The sequence below is a fragment of the Typopeltis vanoorti genome, chromosome 22, assembly GCF_054136105.1.
Source record: "Typopeltis vanoorti isolate ZY-2024b chromosome 22, IOZ_Tvanoo_1.0, whole genome shotgun sequence".
In the NCBI taxonomy this organism is placed as follows: domain Eukaryota; kingdom Metazoa; phylum Arthropoda; class Arachnida; order Uropygi; family Thelyphonidae; genus Typopeltis; species Typopeltis vanoorti.
In genome coordinates, this window is record NC_143570.1 from 76,853,430 (window position 1) to 76,875,428 (window position 21,999).

At 35.9% G+C, this 21,999-nt stretch overlaps 1 protein-coding gene across 2 annotated transcripts in view; it reads right to left on the reverse strand.

Annotated features, from left to right (window-relative positions):
- Nucleotides 1-21,999, reverse strand: part of LOC150094493 (uncharacterized) — a 258,879-nt gene that overhangs the window by 172,258 nt on the left and 64,622 nt on the right. For both annotated transcript variants that reach the window (XM_090411985.1, XM_090411986.1), the window contains exons 5-6: nucleotides 12,723-12,760; nucleotides 1,244-1,326 (exon numbers count right to left, since the gene is read on the reverse strand). In XM_090411985.1, coding sequence (XP_090268111.1) covers nucleotides 1,244-1,326; nucleotides 12,723-12,760 — 121 coding nt within the window. The remainder of the gene's footprint in view (nucleotides 1-1,243; nucleotides 1,327-12,722; nucleotides 12,761-21,999) is intronic.

Sequence of the window (21,999 nt, forward strand, 5' to 3'; positions counted from 1 at the left end):
AAACCACTTGACCAAAGACTAGAGACTGCAGATATGAGAGTCCTGAGAAAGATTAAAGGGGTGAACAGATGGCATCAATGGCAATATCATATTAAAAACGAGGATATTAGGAAAGAATTTGACATTGTCAGCATCCAGGAATGTATTAGCAGAGCTAATCTCAGGTGGTATGGTCACTTAAACAGAATGGGAGAGGAAAGATTAGCAAAACAAGTGTTCTCTGCCAGGATGGCAGGAAAATGACCCAGAGGAAGACCAAGTTATAGATGGACTGATACGGTACAAAGTGCCTTAGACAATAGAAATATAAGATCTGATAATGTTGGAGTCTTGACAGTAACAAACTGATTTGGAGGAAAAGTGCAGATAGGAAGTTATTAATGATGTAAATTTTTCATGTAGTACTATCATATCCTGTACACCCCTTGAGGGTACAAATCAGGAATTTGATGATGATGATCAAACAAAATTTCAGAAAACCTGGTTTTTTTTTTGTTTTTTTTTTTTAAAAAAAAGAAAGAAAAAAGAAAAAGGAAATTTTAATCCTATCAGTTTCATTATCTGGAAATTTCACATTTGCAAAGATTCAAATAACAAACATCTCTCTCACTCTTATTTATAAAGAATATGCAACAAAGAAAGATTGGTCAGTGTCACTCACATTCATCATAATAGACAGTGCATATTTTCAACTAGATAATTATATTTTAAACAAATAATTAAATAATTTTATTTAATCAAATAAAAAAAAATCAGCTAACACCTTTTATTCCCTTATAGGGAGTAGGTGAGGCCTTTATACCCTATCTAGCTTTTGGAGACTAAGTGGGCAGTTCAATCTTCACCGGTAGCCAATCAGAGATAGCTGGCCCATGTCTATCACTAATTACAGCAACCACCGATGAAGAGGCTGGCAAACAAGTGCTGTCATCTCTTGGTACCTAACCCTAATAAGATATGTTACTGTCTGAAATAATGTGGGTACTACGGTCGATTTTCTTGAGTTTGCGGGACGAAAAATCAGAGTTTCCGGGAGGAAAAGTCCGCTTGCCCATGCCAGAGATCGACTAACTCGGGAATCGGTCGAAGAAAGGCTTAGAAAAAGTTCCTTCAGTCGGCAACTAGACTTGAACTTAAGTCTGACTTCGAGCGACCAAGCACAGAGGATGCAAGCACCAATTCCGCTGAGCTACACAGACCTTCTTTAATCAAATAAAATAATTTTATTTTAATAAAAACATACCACTGCTTTTTTGTATGATGATTCCCTTCTTTTTATTTTGCTAGATGTGTCTTGCAGTCTTTGTTGCAATATTACCATTTCATCTGAAAATGATAAATATTATTATTGTTTGTGAAGTTCTATGTGTGTATAGTATATATAAAAAATAAATAAATATAGTTCATTTCTAAGAAAATCAGTCTGTTTTTACCATGAATTGAAAGCAAGTACTTAAAAATAATTTTAACTCTCATCTGATTTTTATTTCCTCTCCATTTCACCTGAGATACAAAACTTTGCCTTTCCTTATTTCATTACAATGAAATAAATGTGAAATATATTAAATTTTAAAAAAATATATTCATTTTTTTTCTGCTTAAGGAAGAGTCTTAAAAAGTATCTTGGTTATTTTACAAGATACTCTGATTATTTTTTTTTGAGGATTCCATCTATGAAATTATTAATATTTTGAACCTAAACTTATATAAGAAATAATATCCACATTTCTTAACAAGCGAAACAAGCTAATCACTGTGCTAAGACACCAAAGTTCCTGAAAAAGAATTACAGCAACACACGCTTAGCACTGATCTGGTGCTAAGCCTGTGATGCTGTCATTGTCTATGGTCTGTCCATAAACTATGAAATGATATTTTAAGATATTTAGAGAGTGGCTATCACAAATAAGTCGATATTTAGTAACTGTTATAAGATAATACCACATTCTAACTAATTATTATTATTATAGAAAAGATGAGCACAAAAAGAGATATTACAATGGGAGACTTTAATTATCCAAACATTGATTGGGTAGCAGTAGAATCTCATGAGAAGAATGAAAATGCATTTTATTGAGCTGTTGTGAGACAACTCATGGTCAAAGAGTGTTAGATTTGATTTTAGTGTCACAGGACGTTTCAGTTAAAGAAGTAACTATTCTGGATTTTGGAGGTTTGGAAAGAAGTTTTTGGATAAGTTGGATTTTGGAGGTTTGGAAAGTTCGGCAAGAAAGGAATTCGAAAAAATACGTAGTCGGCACGTGAAAAAATACAAAAAAAAACTGACAAAGACTTCTACTTCCATACCCCAGCCACCACTCAACACTGTAGTCAACCTCTCGTCGGCAGTTTTAAAGCCTGAAGCACTCACCGCCCTTTCACGTGGTCACAATTTCGCCCTAGCTCCTAAAAGGATACCTGCTGAAGAAATCATGATCCAAATAGAGCATGGAATTCGCAACCTGCCTAACCATATCACCAACAACGTAAGACTGGATGTAGTCGGTGTTCTCACTAAAGCCAAACCTCCAAAATCCAACTTATCCAAAAACGAATATACAGCCCTACAAGAATTGAAAAACAACAAAAAAAAAAAAAAAATCACCAAAGCTGATAAGGGAAGCGCCACTGTGGTACTCAATCAAAAAGACTACAAAGGTAAGCTAAATTCTTTAGTACTAGACCGTACTACTTACCTCCCCATTGAATATAATCCGACCAGCTCTCAGATTAGAACTATCCACAGACTCCTTAAGAAAGTCACTTCTTGGCCTGTGGAAGTCACCAACAAACTTAAACCTTATAACTCTAGACCCCCCCCCCCCCTGATTATATGGACTCCCAAAAATACATAAACAAAATGTGCCATTGCGTCCCATAGTGGATGGCATTGATTCCCCCACATATAAATAAGCCAAACATTTAGCCAAAACACTCACACACTACACTGGCAACACACCATCACACATAAAAAACTCAGCCCACTTTAAAGCCAGTATAGAAAACCTCACACTTCAACACACTGACATAATGGTCAGTTTTGACGTCTCCTCCCTATTCACTAATGTCCCACTCAAAGAAACCCTTGAGCTCATCCAAGCCAAGTTTCCTCCCGATATCTCAGCCCTATTTCAGTTCACAATGAACTCAGGCTATTTCGTTTGGCAAGGAAAGTTCTACAAACAGATAGAGGGGACAGCCATGGGTTCACCACTTTCCCCACCTTTGGCCAATTTCTTTATGGAGACATTTAAAGAGAAAGCCTTAAACTCCGCCCCACAAAAACCCACTATTTGGCTTTGTTATGTGGATGATGTGTTTGCTATTTGGCCACATGGCTCAGACACACTCCACTCCTTCCTAGCACACTTAAACAACCAACACCTCAGAGTCCAGTTCACCTTAGAAAAAGAGGAAAACAACACCCTCCTCTTCCTAGACACTTTAATCACCCGCCAGCTTGATGGATCTTTGGTTTTTCTCTGTTTACAGAAAACCCACCCACACTGGCAGATACATTCACCAGCAATTCCCCCCCCCCTCACAACAATATGGGGTGATAAAAATACTATATAACAGGGCAAAATTAATCTGCTCAGATGACAAGGCCCTGACTATTGAACTAAACCACATCCTCAACACTTTCTTAGCCAATAGCTATAACCCCAAAAAAATCCAAAAAATACTAAAACCTGTAAACCACAACTCCCCTCCCCCCCTCCACAATAAAGATTACACCAAGTCTATCACCATCCCCTACATCCAGGGCACCTCTGAGAAAATAACCAATATCCTCAAAAAATATGACCTGTTACAGACCATATAAAAAGTTGGCATCCCATATCCGCTCTACCAAAGACCAACCACTTCCCCTAGACCTACCTGGTGTATACCAGGTCCCTTGCGGCTGCAAATTGTCCTACTTTGGCCAAACAGGCAGAACAACAAATATCAGGATTTCAGAACACCAAGACTACATCCGGTTTCACCAGTACAGCCGCTCTGGGCTGGCAGACCATGCCTTAGATACCCACCATAAAATTCGTTGGAAGAAAACAAAAATAATTCATCGCAGCAAGTTTAAATACGAAAGATTATTCAAAGAATCTTCAGCAGCTCTAAAAAACGTTCCTAACCTCAACAAATTTGGGTGCATGAAACTGCCCCAAATTTGGGAGACCTTCATTATGAGAACTTCAGCCCAACTGCCAAGACTACCGAATTAGCCCGCAAGAGGGCACCATTAGGACTTTAGGAACAGTATTAGTTTCTTGCTTTCTTCCTCATTTGTGTTAGTTCCTGAGTGCACATACCATATCTTTATGTTCCTGAAGATGGCAATGTGACGTTGCCGAAATATAGAAGTTATTCATTAAAGTTACCTTTAATTAATATACTTTATATGCGTTGTTAATTCCGTAAACTAATTACCAGGAATGTCAACTTGTTTGCACTATTAAAAATGCACAATACTATTAATAAACATCGTAGAGACAGTTAAACACGCAGCACCAAAATAATGAACTAAAACAAAAACCAAACCAAAACCAAAAACTTGATGAAAATTCATCTTGTTTGGATTAATTTGTTCGCTACTGTCCATTAACCATGTCAAGTTCCTTTCTTCTTCATTGTTAACATAATTCTACCATTGATGCCTTGTGTGCACTCTGGTAACATTTCTGAGAATTGTCAGATATGACAATTCAAACAGTTGATCAGAGATTGTAGACCACATATCTGTAGTCTCTGATCAACTGTTTTATTTCTAACCCTGCTCTCAGATCCATGAGTTAAAATTGGTTTGACTACCGTCTTGTACACAGCTACCTTAGTGTTTTGGCTAATATCTCTCTCTCTCTCTCTCTTATTCCACATAAATGTATTCAAATGATTACTATTACAAGCTTTGCTTATTCTATTATCAATTTCCATACTTAATTTGCCATCTTCAATAAAAATCGTACCTAAATAGTTGAAATGTTTTACTTATTCTATAGGTTCTCCATTCAGAATGCAGTTAATGTTTATGATGCTTTGCCTATTTTCATAGCATTTGTTCTATTTTATTACCAATTTTCATACCAATTTGTCAAAACAATTACTCAATTTAGTTAAGGAATTCCTGAAGACTTGTACTAGATTTATTTAAGAATATAACATCATCTCCATAAAGTAAAGACATGAGATTATAATCTCCATTTTTGGTATATCAGGACTAATGAAACTTTTTTTGATAACATAAAACAAGGATGTGCACTCTGAAGTGTTGAGATGTGAAGTTTGATTTTAAGAGTATGCTCTTCAGTTTCTATCCCCTTTTACTTACATGAAGTGCTGGTGGCAACCAAACACACAGCAATTAAGTAGCTCCAGAGCCAGCAACTAGATGGTACATGTACTTAACCTGATGGCAATGTATGAAGAAGTTTTCCAGCCAACTAGCTAGTGAATAATGCTGGTGCTACTTACTCTGTCAGATCATGCCTGAAGGAAATCTGAGTATTGTGGTATACAGGGGATACTGTCAAGGCCAGGCAATGAGGAGAATAGCGCTGCTTTCTGTCTGAGGAAACTTAACTTGGTAGTTCTAATAGAACCTCAGCTTGTGGCTTGAAACACTACTGTCCACCTCAACTTCCTACACTAAAACTAGCATGGGTTTCCTCTGCCACAATGTGGAACTTGTGAATTTGTCAAATGAGGCATTCCATTTCAACGATTGTCAAAGTTTGAAGTCCCTCTTTTTGATCTTCTTTGGCTCAAAATACCTTGCTCCATTCAGTTATATTTATTTGTAGTCTTTATTACTCTATAAATGCCAATTATCATTCCAACCTTTTTCGTTATTTGTATTTGAAGCTTGATGTTCTGCAGTCAAGTAAAATACTGAAACAGTAAAGATGTTTTTCTCAGGGACATTAATGTTCACAACTCAAAATGGTTTTTCTTTTTCCAATTCCACTGATCAAACTGGAAAAGATGCTGAGATATTTGCTACTGTCAATTAGCTTTTGCAAATTTTCTATCCCCTACAGAATACCACATAATCCTCTTGAACATTCCAAATATTCTTAATATCTTCTTAACCAGTTCTCCTTTCAAATATAATGTCAACTCTCCTCTTAGTCGAGGAGAGTTGACATAACTCAGGTATAACTTGTTCAAGTTATTTTTCTATAGCATGTCTTTCACCCAACCACTCGCAGTATCATGTCTTTTGACATTACAATGGTAATAAGATGGCTTATGTGATTTCTACAATCCAAATGCTACTCCTAACAAATAAATAATTAAAATAATTCTTACTTGAATGAAAGTAATTTCCATTCCACTCAAAAGACCAGACCACTATCCAAACCTTGATTTTCAAATACATACAATAAAGCAATAATTCAGCATACCACGAGTAGCTTGAAACCAAAACTTCAGCTTCACACTCTGTCTACAATGCAGCAGCTGCAATAAGACGATCAGCAAATCCAAATCAGATTTTAAAATTGCCAAATGTAGAAATTGCCTGTTTCTCAAATGGAAGTCAAGCCTTCTGACCACTGACTAAGATAGTTGGGTATACACTCTGCCATTCCATATTTCCACCTCTCTGACATCGAGATGGTATTATCATAGGACTACACCAAACACAAGTGACCTCCTAACTTTTTAATAATTTTTGAAAAATTTACATTTGTTTGAAAATTACAAAAGTTTGAATCCTCCATATTATTAAAATAAATTATGTTATTTATTTACTTGTGTATCTATAACTCCCTATCCCTACAGTATATATTAAATCCTGAAACCGATAATGGCATGAATTCATAAACAGTGAGTAAAATAAGGACATTTCCACTGTCATGAATCTTGTATAAGCACATTATACAATAAAAAATTATTTATTCATTCAAGTGAATGAATAAATAATTTTTTATTGTATAATGTGCTTATACAATACACTACAGCATTCACTAAAAATGCTAACTCTATACGGAAGAGAGCAATTAGTTTGATTAAAGATCCATCTCTCACTCCACTCACTTTCATACAGGTGTCTAGTTTCTGTTGCTTGAATCTTATATAGATACTAGCAGCCAGTGTTCTTATGAACTAGCATCAACAATTCCTCTACTCTCTGTTTACATCCACTGAAACATGTGCAGCAACTACCTCAACATCCCTTCACAGTTCAACTCTAAACCCACAGAACAAATTTCTCTTCCTCCTTGTTTATCCCCTCCACTGCTGCCCTCTGCATCCATCTCCCATCTTATGCATTTCACAGAATACAATCCACAGCTCTTCAAACTAAATGTGAACTAGTTCCTTCTCACCTTTCCCATGATACTAGCATGCTATAGGTTATTCAACTTCTCATGTATGGGATTATCATTAAAAAAAAATAATAAAATAAAATACTGCATCAGAAATAAAGTGAAATATTAATTTGAAAACATGAAAGCAGTGTATTTTTAGCACGTAAACTGATGTTAATGGAATCACTGCTAAACTGACACAGCATATCAAGCAAATCACACATGTGCATCAACATTAATCTGTGCTGTGTAAAATTTGTCATAACCGACTACTGTAATTTTTAGGTCTTTCATGTATACTTACTACAGTTGATTTAGAATAAGCACTTGATTTTTATGATGCTGTATTGGACATAATTTCAGAAGCTTCTTTAAATTTGCAAATAATATAGCTATTAAAATGAATTAATTTTAGAAATATTACTTCCCAAATTACATGATAATCTTCCTTAAGTAGTATGATAAGCTAGGTCTGATTTATGTACTCTTTTGTCTCATTGTCCTTGATATGTTCTTATATACTAATTTCTCCTAAACATCCCATTTATCCAACATCACACATGTTGCATGTGCAGAAAATTTTACAAACACCTGGTTTCTTGAGAGGAAAATGCAGCTGTCTGGGAGGCCAAAGCACCATGGAGATTTTTTTTTCATCAACCATTTCTTGTCCCTTTTTGCTGCTGTCACTAGATATGGTGTCTGTGTCTTCAAGGGCTTTTATGTCACCCAATTTCTGGACAAGGTGATGGTGAAAAGTAGAATGTAAAAATCTAAAAATGTTGAATTTTTTCTTACACCTAAAATCCATAAAGACAGTATTCTATTACCACCAATTATGGATACAAGACACTCACTCTCCAACACACAACTTTGCTAAATATCCAACAAAACTTCTGCCTCATGTCTGAAAGACAACTTCCTACATTAAAATTAATAAAATTTCATCAGTAAGATAAAGGAGACAATTTCGATCTTACAAATATATTGAGTTGGGACCTAACAAGTTTTTACTAATGTATCTAGAGGAGCCATTTCTATCAAGATACTATCTAGATAGTTTTTTTTCCCCTCCAATTCAAGTTACTTACTATGAGAATAAAGGAAGTCTAGCCATGAGTATGTTGTACAACAACAGAAATTGAAAAAAAAAACTCTTCCTGAATGTACACATCTCAGTAGTTAAATAAAACAGATTAGCCTTCTCAGTATATGGGGTGGGGGGGAGTCAACACTAGTAGATATTTCTATTCTACTTATCACCATACCATCACCTTACCCAAAAATGGGGTGTCATAAAAAGCTCTTAAAAGACATAGCTTACACCATATATCTAGCGATAACAACAAAAATAGAACAAGAAATGGATTGTCTAAGACCCATGCTTATAAAGAAAAGCTGAAACCTAAAGCCTATGAATAACATTTTTAAAAAACACCGTCTCTCTACAAACATGCAAGAAAATAAGGACCATGAACATGCTGTCACTTTACTATACATCAGAATTGTTATACACGAGGGGGGGAAACCCAAGGTACTTGAAGTCTTCCCCCTCCCCCAAGTTTTTTTTTTTTTTTTTTAGTGGGATGTTTGGAAGAAATTCACATGAAAGAATATAGGGCATTAAAGGGGAAAAAAGCCAGGCTTATCAGAGTAATAAGGAAAAAGCATTGACTAATTTGGAAACTAACTAGCATGTATACTCAATTTAATAGCTATATTTTTAAATTTAAAGAAATTTCCAAAATGACATGATGTTCAATACAGTGCAATAATAAAAAGGCTTTATCCTAAAGCAACTGTGGTCAGCTTAAGATGTAAAATTTATTACCTACGTTATGACAAATGTAAAAAAACAGATGAATAATGATGTATATATGCATGTATGTGTGTGAGATGTTGCAACAAGATATGCTCTATCAGTTTAGCAATGATTCCATTAACATTAGTTGATGGGCTAATTCATTCATTCTGCTTTCATGTTTTAAAACTGATATTTAACTACGTTCCTGATGATAATGAGCAGAAAACAAGTTGAATGAAAATATAATTTTTACTTTCATGCTTATAATGTTGTTATAGCAGACTCAATAATACAAAGCGAGTAAAATAGCCAACATATCAAGATATACTGATCGTCAAAAAGTGTAAATTTTTGAAGATCATCAGAAAGATAATCTACATTATATATATATATATATATATATATATATATATATATATATATACAGCAATCCCTCAATCCCTAATGTGTTCTTTAAAACAGGCCCATTAATCGAAAATGCACTAATCAAATATATCTATTGGAAAAAGTATAATTCGTTCCTGAAATTTCTTTTTTGACCATTAATTTTTTTTTATAAAAGAATTAGGGTATATCTCAGGGCCTAGTTAAAGAAAAACCATGAAGCTGAAAGACAATAAAACATATTCAGAATATTAATTTATTATTCTTTTACTACTTTCTACTACTTAACAAAGAATTGAGCTAACATAGTTTGGTAGGTATTCTGTTTTTTTTTTTTTCCCCCAAACTGATGGTATGGCCATATTGCCTTTTCTACTACTGCTGCAAATTTTACTGCTTCTCTCTTTATCAGGGTCAGCCTCTAAGCACTGCTGCTTACAAACTTCGATTGTATGAAAAATATTTTCAAAATGTTTCTATGAAATCTATTTGGGCCTCTCATTAATTTTTTAATTTTTTTCGTATTCTTCAGGATCTTCCTGCCATGCATCTAAATTTAACAGGTCTGAATCACTCAACTTCTCAGAATGAGATGTAATTAACTTAGATTCATTTGAAAAGCCTATAAAATTATTTGCACAATGTGGAAGAATGTGCTTCCAAACGGCTCGCATACTGCTTAGCAATAATTTCATTCGACTCTGCAACTTTATAACCAGGCTGAGATTTCTCTGATTTGGCTAGAAAAGTCTTGGAAGGCATTCGCTTCAAAAAAAGGCCAGTTTTGTCGATGTTAAATATTTGTTGGTCACAACAGCCCCCCCCCTTCCACAATTCTCTTCAAAATCTCTGGATAATTTGCGACCAACTCCTTATCTGTACTTGCAGCTTTGCCAGTGATTAGAATATTATGTAGGCTATTTCTCTTTTTGAAATGCTCAAACCACTCAGCACTAGCATTCTTCTTTTCAATCATCAATAGCTCTTTCTTTCAAGGTTACAAAGAGATTTAATGCTTTTGATTTAATAAGGTCAATGCTTAGAAGGATCCGTTTTTGGTTACAATCTTCGATCCATGTAGAAAGAAGTCTCTCTAATTCAATCATTATAACACTTGATTTCGAGTGCATGCATGATGAACTTGAAGCAGCCTTACTTTTCTCCATGTATTCAGTAGCTTTGCTTAAAATTGCTCTTATAGTTGATTCACCAATTTTTGTGTACTTGTTCTATCTTTGCTCTAGACTTCCATTGTTCATTTTTCTTTATTATTTCAAATTTTTCTTCCAATGAAATTACTTTTCCAATCATTTTCACATTTCCACTTATTTGCTCACTAATTCTTTTACTCATGATGAAAGGTTGGGAAAATACTTTAAAATAAAATACAAAAGTAAGGAAAACAATTGCAAAGGAGGCACAAGATATGATCAGCAAAATACTATGCAATTAGCAGAAGACATGAATTTTGGCGGTAAATTTGGAATATAGTGTACATGGAAATAACGTAGTATGCCATTAAAAAATAACTTTGTGAAATGTTTGAAATCAGTAACTAAATTATTTTATCCTGGTGAGGGATTTTTTTAAATAGTTACCATAAAAATCTAGAGATAATTTTTTTTTAAAAATCTGTAACGTTTAATTTTAAGATGTATATAGGTATACTAATCCAATTTTAGAGGTGCACTAACGAAATATGGGTACAGAAAAAAAATTGACGCACTAATTGGAGGCACATTAATCGAGGGATTACTGTATATATACATACATAACACACACACAGTTGACCCTGGAAGAACGCAGGCTTGAACTGAGTGGATCCCCTTATACGCGGTGTTTCATGAATAAATATATTGGAAAATTTTTTGGTGATATGTGACAATTTGAAAAAACTTGCAGACGAACCTCCTAGCTTAGAAATATTGAAAAAATTAAGAAAAAGTTAGGTATGTTATGAATGCATAAAAGATATGTAAAGATTAGGCTATTTTATCATTTACCCATAAAATATACACAAATCTATCATAAGATGTTAAAATTTATCAAAACTTGTGCACAAATAATACTTACAGACCATACATAGCGACTTTGCAGTTGAGAAAAATGTAAACAAATATAAAGATGCAGTATTTAATCATAACTGCATAAAATAACTGTTAATTAGTTAAATTAATTAATTAGCATAAAATAAAAAATTATGATTCATTCATAATTTTCATTCATTCATTCATTCATCATTAGTGTATAGGCTAGGCTACGGTGAAGCAATCATGCTGATTACACCATAAAGCAATCGTGCTGCTGCTTCGTTATCAATGCATGAATCATTATACCTGTAAATAAATATGAATTTCTTTTTCACATTATCTTTTCATTTTTGATGTTTCATAGAAACATCAAAAATGAAATAATAAAAAATAGTGTTAGTAATATGTATAACATCTACAGTAGGTATTAACAGAAATATGATTCATCTTGTAAACAGACGATGTAAACTTACTGTATCGATTAATACAGTACAGTACTGTAAATGTATTTTCTCTTCCTTATGAATTTCTTTAATAACATTTTCTTTTCTCTAGCTTATTTTATTGTAAGAATATTGTATATATACATACTACATACCATACAAAATATGTGTTAATCGACTGTTTATGTTATCAGTAAGGCTTCCAGTCAACAGTGGGCTATTAGTAGTTAAGTTTTTGGGGGGGTCAAATGTTATACACGAATTTCCGAACAATGCAGGAGGGCGGTGCTCCTAATCCCCCACATTATTCAAGGGCCAACTGTATGTGTGTGTGTGTGTGTGTGTATATCAACAATCCCCTCTTAAATGTCCTCCTCCTGTTGTCCCTCCCCAAAAAAGTTTAGGTCGAAATCTACTCACTTAAGAGCATCAGACAACTGAACTGAATATGTAAAACAGCACATTCATTTCAACTAAAAATTGATCATACAATAGCTCTACAACATGACACAAAACACGCACACAGTAACCACTCCCATTTGCACATTTTTTAAAATCTGCATTCAAATATCAATCTTTTACAGTGGAACAAAAATTTTATCAACTATACAATCAGCATTTCATAAAATTTAATTTATCATTACTGAACTATTCTAAGAAATTGTTAATGAATTATATCAATAAAAATGTGTATATAATAATTTTAAATAAAAATTTAAAATCTTAATTCACATCAAGGATCAATTACCTTTAACCTTTTCTAATTCTTTATCTTTCTTTGTAGATCTACAACAAAAATAAAATAAAAGCATGATAAACAAAATGCACAGCCAATCTAAAAACAAATGGCTAACCATATTATTTCATTATGTAATTGTCTTGCAAAGATAATTACAGAAATACAAAGAAAATGAAAGTTATCAAAAAAAAAAAAAAAAAAACGAATTCTGAAGTACCAGGCATTAATATTTATTAAATGCATAAACACAAAATTTTTCCAATAAAGAACACTTCCATATCCATTTCACCAACCTTTGGCATCAATACAAACACCAGTCATATATATACCACAATCTGATCTCCTTTTCCTTGCAGAATCCCAATTGGCATCCTCCACAACCATAGCCTACTTCAACTGTCCCAACTAAATCTTGCATGATGCATTTTGCAAAAAGGGAGGAACAATTGCTTTTGTGAAATCTGATATCCCTTGGCAGGAACTCCTGCTTTTTGATCTACTTTCTGGCTCAAGATTTCCTTGATTCACTTTCCAGCCTTAACCATTACCCTAAATCTGACAACCATGATCTTTATGACTACTTATCATAACAAGCTGATTTCACACAAACTAATTAGCCAAATTGTGAGATTATCTTCCTAGGGGACTTTAACATGCATAAAACAAACTGGTTCCACTACTCCCAACTCACAGATCAAGCCAGAAAGGAAGCAGAATCTTTTGCCATCAGTCATAACCTAACACAAATAGTTAACTCCAACCAACCAGAATACCAAACAATCCTCATCATTCTTCTAGCACTCTGGACCATTTCTTAACTAGCTGTTCCTCCAAATACACTGTAGATGTCTATTCTCTCCTTGGCAGCTCTGACAACAATTTTATCCAAGTCTCCTTCTCTAAAGTTCATCCTTAAACCTGCCAATCCCAGCCTCATACCCTTTGGCACTACAACTGTATCAACTGAGATGATCTCCAAAATATTTTTACTTCTTTTCCATGGTCAGATAACTGCTTTCACTCTGCTGATCCAAACACCTGCACTGAACTAATAACTGAAATAATTCTCAATAGAATTAAAGACTTTATTCCCCACTCCACTACAAGCCCCAAACCAGTATCCAAGCTCTGGTTCTCAAAAAAAAATAAGCCTCTACAGTCCATGACAAAAATATAGCACATGTTCAATGACCTAAATTAAAAACTCCAGCTTCTCATTCAGCTTACACAACAGCCTGAATGCAATAAACGTGCCTCCTTCTCAACTGGCAGTCAAGCCTTCTGGTACCTTGCTAGGGCTGTTGAGCATAACTTCTACACTTCCCTGTTCTCACCTCTCTTGCATCCTAGTGGCACCATGGTAACTTCACCCAAGGAAATGGCAGACCTCTTGGCATCAGTTTACACTACCAAAAATGTCCCCTGAATGCCTCCTGTGAACTTCTGACATAGGGAGATTGGAAAAATCCCATATTAATCTTGATACTAATAAGGCTCCTGGTCCAGATGGTCCTCCAGTTGTGCTCAAAACCTATTCAATATTATATTCTACTAGAATATACCCAACAGCAGGAATCAGTACAAGGATCAGTCCTTGGTCCTCGTGGTACATTACTGTTTAGTGAGGAATATTGTTATTCAGTCTTTACATTAATGAAATTGGGAAGGATCTGACAGGAGACATATAGCTATTTGCTGATGATGCATTGAAGTTCAGGGGCAACATAGGAAAGATTGCAAATACAATTCAGAGGGTAACTGCAATAATAAAACATACACTGACATTTAAGAATAAAGAAGTCATTTAGTTTCTTTACAAAGTCTTAATATGCCCTCACTTGGACCACTGTGCACAGGTCTGGTGTCCTGATTTCCATGGTGATGCAGATGAGAGAGTGTAAAGGAGAATGTTAAAGATGATATTGGGATTGTGAAATACAGATTATGAACACTAAATGAGAATTTGTGGACTTCAGACACTAGAAAATAGGAGAAAGAGGGGTGATGTGATTGAGATTTGAAATCTTCTGAAGGGGTCATACAGGATATCAATAGATGGAATTTTTTTATTTCATGGAGGGTGGGGAAAGGACAAAAGGGCATCCATGGAAGTTGCAAATGAATGTAGTCAAGAGGTGATGAGCTAAATTTTTCTCCATCATTGAAGGTGGTGAGTGCAAGGTATCAGGAATGCTACTAACATCAAACAGACATTATCACACCACACTTCCAAGTCCTTCTCTAAGTGCTACATATCAGCAGCACTCCTGATGCCCCACTTATCTTGGCATCATTAGCAAACAATTGAACATCTCTAGTCAGGTCCTTCCCAATATCATTAACATAAACATATACAGGGTGTCTCAGAAAAATGTATACACACTTCAACAGCTGATAACTCACTCAATTTTCATAATTTTACAGGTTTAATGGAATTGAAATAATGGCTGAAACCTGACTAAGCTTTGAGGAAAGAAAATTTATCCTAAAATGCTACTGGAAGTATGAAAACGTAGTGGAAGTGCAAAGAAAGTTTAGAAGAGAATTTCAATGAGATTCACATACGAGACTTGCTCTCACTTGAATTAGGGATAAATTTGAAGAAGATAGAACTGTTCAAAATATCCATAAGCAACATTCAGAAAGATCACAAACAGCTACGAGGCCTGCAACAGAAGAAAAGTTGATTGAAATGTATCATCAAAGTTCAAGAAAATCTGTGCAACAAACGTCTCGTGAGATATGAGTAACAAAATCAAGTGTCCATCGCATGTTAAAGCGCAGTCATTGGAAAAGTTACATTCAATTAGAGTACACACTCTCAACGTAGATGATCCGGATAGGAGAATGCAGTTTTGTGAGTGGTATTTGGAAAAATGTGAAGAGGAAGCATAATTTCCAAGACAAATTGTATGGCGTGATGAGTCCACATTTAAATTAAATGGGTCAATTAACCGGCACAATTGCACTTACTGGCACCTGAGAATCCGCATGTTATGGAAAAACATCATGTAAATTTACCAGGAGTGATGGTGTGGTGCGGCTTATCAGCACACGGATTAACTGGACCATTCTTTTTCAACGGTACTATAACTGGTGCCAATTACTTGAACTTGCTCCATGAAGCTGCCATGCCACGTATTCAAGAGGAATTTGAGGATGAGGACTTTTATTTTCAACAAGATGGGGCACCCTTACGCTACCATCGAGATATGAGGGCTTATCTTGATGAGACTCTACTCAACAGATGGAGTGGAAGAAGAGGTTCTGTAGAATATCCCCCGCTTTCACCAGACCTCACACCAATGGAGTTCATCTTATGGGGATTTATCACGGATAAAGTTTACACTTCAAAACTGGCAACAGTCGACGACTTGAAAGCAGCAATCGAAAAAGAAGCTACAAGACAAAATGATTCTCAGTGTTTGTAATTCCACTGCTGCATGTTATCAGCGGTGCCTGGACCAGGACGGTCATCAGTTTGATTACAGATGTTGAGGAATGAAAAGTAGATTTATATAGTGTACAATGTGAAAGTTATTACTATTATTACTATTACTATTATTACGGGCAACTCCAGGGAGTCATTAGACTCATCGAGGGAGGCCCCAAATCATATTCATCACAACTATTTGACATTCATACAGTATCTATCATACCTCGCCTTAAACTCATTCACTGTCACAGCATCCACTACAGACTCAGGGAGCGCATTCCACTCATTCACTACTCTAAAAGTAAAGAACCCAGCTCTAACACCTTTACTAACCACACTTTTGCCCAGTTTCCATGGATGTCCCCTAGTCCTCCCACAACCAGCCCTGTTCTCAAAAATATCTTCTGAATTAATTTTATAGAAACCCTTCAGTAATTTGAATGTCTCAATCATATCTCCCCTCCTCCGCCTATCAACCAATTTTTGCAACCCACAAATCCTCAACCTGTTCTCATACGGTTCATTCCACAGACCTGCTATCATCTTGGTCACTCGCCTCTGGATCCTCTCCACCTCCTCCCCATCAAGAAGAAACCTAGGTGACCAAATCTGAGCACAGTAGTCTAGATGGGGTCTTATCAAGGCTCGATAGAGAGGAACAATAACCTGCTTGTCTCTGCTTGTCAACGTATTCCTCAGCAACCAAGTGATTTGATGAGCTGTTTTGGTCACTTTTGCAACGTGTCCCCTAAATTTCAATTCCTTATCTACCAACACTCCTAAATCTCGTGCCTCATCAATTTCCTGGAGCAGGGTTCCACCAATGCAGTAATCTGCCGCCAATCTTTTCACCCCAAAATGCATAACCTTACATTTTGCCACATTAAACTGACATCCATTCTCCTTAGCCCAGACCTCCAATCTATCCAAATCATCCTGCAAAATTTTGACGTCATCTGCATTCACTATTGCCCTACCCAACTTCGCATCATCCGCAAACAAATGAACTGTTCCTCTCAGATCATTTCCTATATCATTTATGAACAAATTAAACAGCAGTGGTCCAAGAACAGATCCTTGTGGCACACCACTAGTCACAGGCCGTCTTGTGGACTCCACTCCCGAGTAAACCACTCTCTGATATCTCTCCGTCAACCACTCTCTGATATCTCTCCGTCAACCACCCTCCTATCCATCTCACCAACCCCATGTCCATTCCCATATGCTGCAATTTACTGATTAGAATTCCATGTGGAATCCTGTCAAAGGCCTTGGCAAGGTCCAGCAGAATCACCGTAAACCCATTACCCTTATCCAGTTCAGCCGTCACTGTGTTATAATACGTGAGCAAGTTACTGAAGCATGACCTACCCTTCACAAAACCATGCTGTCCCCGATAGAGTATCCCATTTTCTTCTATCCAATCTTGTATTTTCCTCTTGACTATTTTCTCTAAGACCTTGACAATGATTCCTGATATGCTAATCGGTCGGTAATTTACAACAGCAGTCTTGGAACCACCTTTATGCAGTGGAACTATTTTCCCCTCTTTCCACCCTCTCGGGACTAACCCAGACCCGAGACTCAAATTAAACAAAATGGTCAAGGGTACTGACAATTCTTTAGCTGCTTCTCGTACAACACGAGCTGGTATACCATCCAATCCCACAGATGTATTGACATTGAGGTTATGCAATAGACTACTCACCTCCACTTCATTAACCACAATTCCCGTATAATCTACTGGTTTATTCGTTTCTGCAATGTCACCACCTGGATGATATACTTTTGCAAAGTGCTCACTCAGTAACTCAACTATCTCAACTGATTCAGTTACCTCCCTACCATCGGCATTCTTTAAAATCAATCTGCCATGTACATTTTTCCTTTTACTTGCTACATATCTAAAAAACTGTTTAGGATTCTCTTTAGCCTGCATGGCCAATGTTCTTTCGTAATCCTTTTTTGCTTTTCTTACCACACTCGTCACCCTTCTGGCCTGCGCTTTATACCGTTCATGTGCCTGCCGGTCACCCTTCTCCTTAAATTCCCTCCATAGTTGTTTCTTTTTTTGCAACTCAAGCTTAATGGTGTTATTCATCCATTTAACCCCTACTTGATTTATTATTCGGACTCTAGGTATACAGTCAGCCATTGCTTCATGCAAGCACTTCTTAACTACCTCCCATGCACTATCAACTTCTAGTCCTTGCAGTTGTACATGCCATGGCACTGAACCAATCAAACTCCTAAGCTTGTCATACTTTCCCGCCCGATAATTCCACATGTACCCTGTCTTAATTGAAAATTCTACACCTTTAGCCACCTCCCAAGTTAAGACCCTATGATCACTCTCACCGATTGGTGGCAATGTGGTCATATTTGTTACAGCCAAATCCTCAGATGTAATTACTAGGTCAAGCACTCTCTGACCCCTAGTATTTTCCATTACATGCTGTCGCAGATAGTTATCCCTTAATAACCGCATAAAATCCAGTTCCTTCCTCCCGTGTGTCCTCTCCTCACTCCAATCGATGCGACCATAGTTGAAATCTCCCATAATAATCACCCTCCTTCCACCCATTTCTTCTATTTGCTTGTGCATACTGTCACCACCATCTTTTCCATCACCTGGTCTATAGCAGCACCCAATTGTATATTTAGTTCTGCTAGCCACAATCTCACACCAAATGGCCTCAAATGTGCTCTTTTCTCTATCCTGCAATTCAACTTCTATTCTCCTTGGCTGGAGCTCATCAGCTATCATCAACAATACTCCTCCCCCCATTTTATTCTCTCTGTCATTCCTGAACACACTATACCCATCACATTCAATCCCACTAGTTATATCATCTACAGTCAGCCATGTTTCACTAATACCTATAACCTGTGGTCTAGAAGTGCCAACCATGGCCAAAAACTCTTCCTTCTTGTTCCTAATACTCCTAGTATTAGTGTACATGAATTTAAGACCCCCATTAGCCCCAACCCTACCTTGATGCCTTATGTTAACTATCCCACTCTGATTTGTTGTCCTTATTTGTTCTGGCATATTATATTCATTCTTACATTCAACTGCCTCCATAAGGACTGTATCTCTACCCCCCCCCCTAACAAATCTAGTTTCCCTGAATTTGCACATCCACTACATTCAGCAACACTTTCTCAAGTCTTCTTACACCGTAACCATTCAAATGCAAGCCATCCATCTTATATAGATCCTTTCGCCCATCAAACTCACTCCACACATCCACAAATTCCACACCACTCGTCATACATAACCCACGCATAGTCATTTGCAATTATGGCCCTCCTTTTAAACATTTCACTGTCATACCGTGGCAAAAGACTAATCATTCTAACTCTCTCACTCTTTTCTTTTGCTACCTCAAACAATTCATTCAGGTCTTCTATCATTTCCATTTTATCTCCTTTCAAATCATTCGTACCTGCCACAACAATCATTTCTTTCACCTTTTCCTTTTGCTCTCTAATAGACGCAGTTACGTCCTTTATGGTCGCACCAGGTTGGTACGATTTTGTCAAATCCTCTACTAACACACCTCGTACTAACGAGTTCCATACAGCACTCTATCCTTCATTTTGTTCATGTTCACATTCATACGTCTATTTTTCCTGTCATACCTTTTATTATTGGTTGGTTCATTCAGTCTACTTTTGTTCATGCACTCTAGCTGCTGTTTTGCTCTTTCTATCGCACTATTCAACAACGCGATCTCACTCAATGCATCTATCTCATCTTTTTTGTTCTCTGAGAAACCATTTATACTATCATTCACACTCTCACAATTTTCATGTACAACCTTGGGGTTTCTTGTCATATCCCTATTTCCTTCATTCTGAAGGTTGACAAAAATATTACACTCACGATCCAAAATACACTTCAATTCCGCATTCTCCCTACATTTTCTACACACATTCAATCCTTTATCATCATCTAACCACACTCCGACCGCACTCCGCAAAGCGTACATTTCACAGCTAGTACACTGACTCATTTCTTTTATGCTACCGTTCTTTGATAACGATGGCGAACCTTCATTACTGGCCGCCATTTTCCTACGCACAGGTGCCATATTTATCTGTAACGTGTTTTGTCAAATTAAACGTTATAACACACCAAAAATAGACGCACTAAAATACGCAAGGCAAACAAAACAAAACTACACAATATTAAGTAATTTGTATCGATAACTGAAAATGATACTTATCTTATCTGGAGCTTGCACGAACACTACTCATTACGAATTCATCTAGCGGCGACTTCCCGACATAGATTATGTTATAAAACACTTTAGTACACTAACCACGTTAATAAAGCTCTAATAATATACCAAAATTAAACACTTAAGTCCATTAAATTGAATCCAAAACACCAATAAATCAACAAAAATCACAAATCTCTCAGGAGCTCTCCGATAGCACGTCCGTTCACCAGCTAGCCTCGACACCCAAATATCCAAGTTAACTGTATTATAATAAATACCAACTTTATGATCATTCAAAGTGTGTATACATTTTTTTGAGACACCCTGTGGTATAGTATGGGAGTATTTTTTCACTTTGTTTCTTGTGAACAGGACATTATTATTTGCACCATTAGAAAACTGTTTCTTCAACTCTGAGTACTTTAACCCTTTACTCAAAATAAAATTCTCTGAAACTAAACTACAAACCAAACTTGCACACAGATTCATAGCTCAGGATATCATAAATATAACTTGTTCCTTCAATTAGCCTTAATGAAAATTTTAGTCATTAAGAAAACTTCAGATGCCTTTATAACCAAAAGAAAAAAAATCTTTAATTTATAAAAAGAATAGAAATATATACAACATAAAATCAATATAACTTAACTACACAAGACATATATTTGAGATTACAACTTCAAATGACATGAAAAACACCTTGTCTACACAGCTTCCTTTCAATTACATAAATGAACAGGAATCATCCTTTATGGATAAAACTTCAAGAACTTTAGTTTCCTACTTCCTACAAAGCTTTTATTCTCTTGAATTCACACAGTAACTAAAACAAGAAAAACTAAAACAAAAACTGCTTCCTGTATAACAGCAACATAAGTAAGTCAAATTCTTAATTCATAGAATACAAAATAAATAAATAAATATATCTTATCTTCATACAAAAGACTTATGCAAAATGCTGATAAGACAGTCCCAATGTATGGCTCACCTACTTGGAGTCACACGAAGGATTCAAACATTTAAAAACTACAGAAAATCAAAATCAAATGATAAACCAAATGTACAATAGCATTCAATGCACCATGGTTCATAAGAAGCCAGTATTCCTGAGATTAAAACTTTCTTATGCTAAAGGCTGCAAACAACTTTGGAAATGCTGCCACACTAACCCATTAATCCACCCAGAGTAGACTACAATGAGCATGATCCTGTAATATCCCAAAACCATATATTGAACAGGTGAGCTTTTTAAACTTACTGCGAGAAGACCAAAATGGGGAGCCAAAGGCTCAATAATATCCTAAGCCTGGCTTATTGCCTAGCAGTAGACTATGACAAACAAATATTTCAGGACAATTATCAAAAAAAAAAAAAAAAAAAAAAAAAAAAAAAAAAAAAAAACCACGAACAAGTTTAAAAAAAAACAAAAAACTGCATATTGTCCACAATGGTTAGCCAGGTGCTCAATAATCACACTATCCAACAATTTCTCTGCTGATCTGATAAATGGATAAGGAACTACAGGTCCAGTCAATACAACATGCCAGAACAATTATCAGTTATCAGTAACCTTAGTATTTTCCTGTATCTAGCTTCAACTCATGAGAAACATTCCCATAAT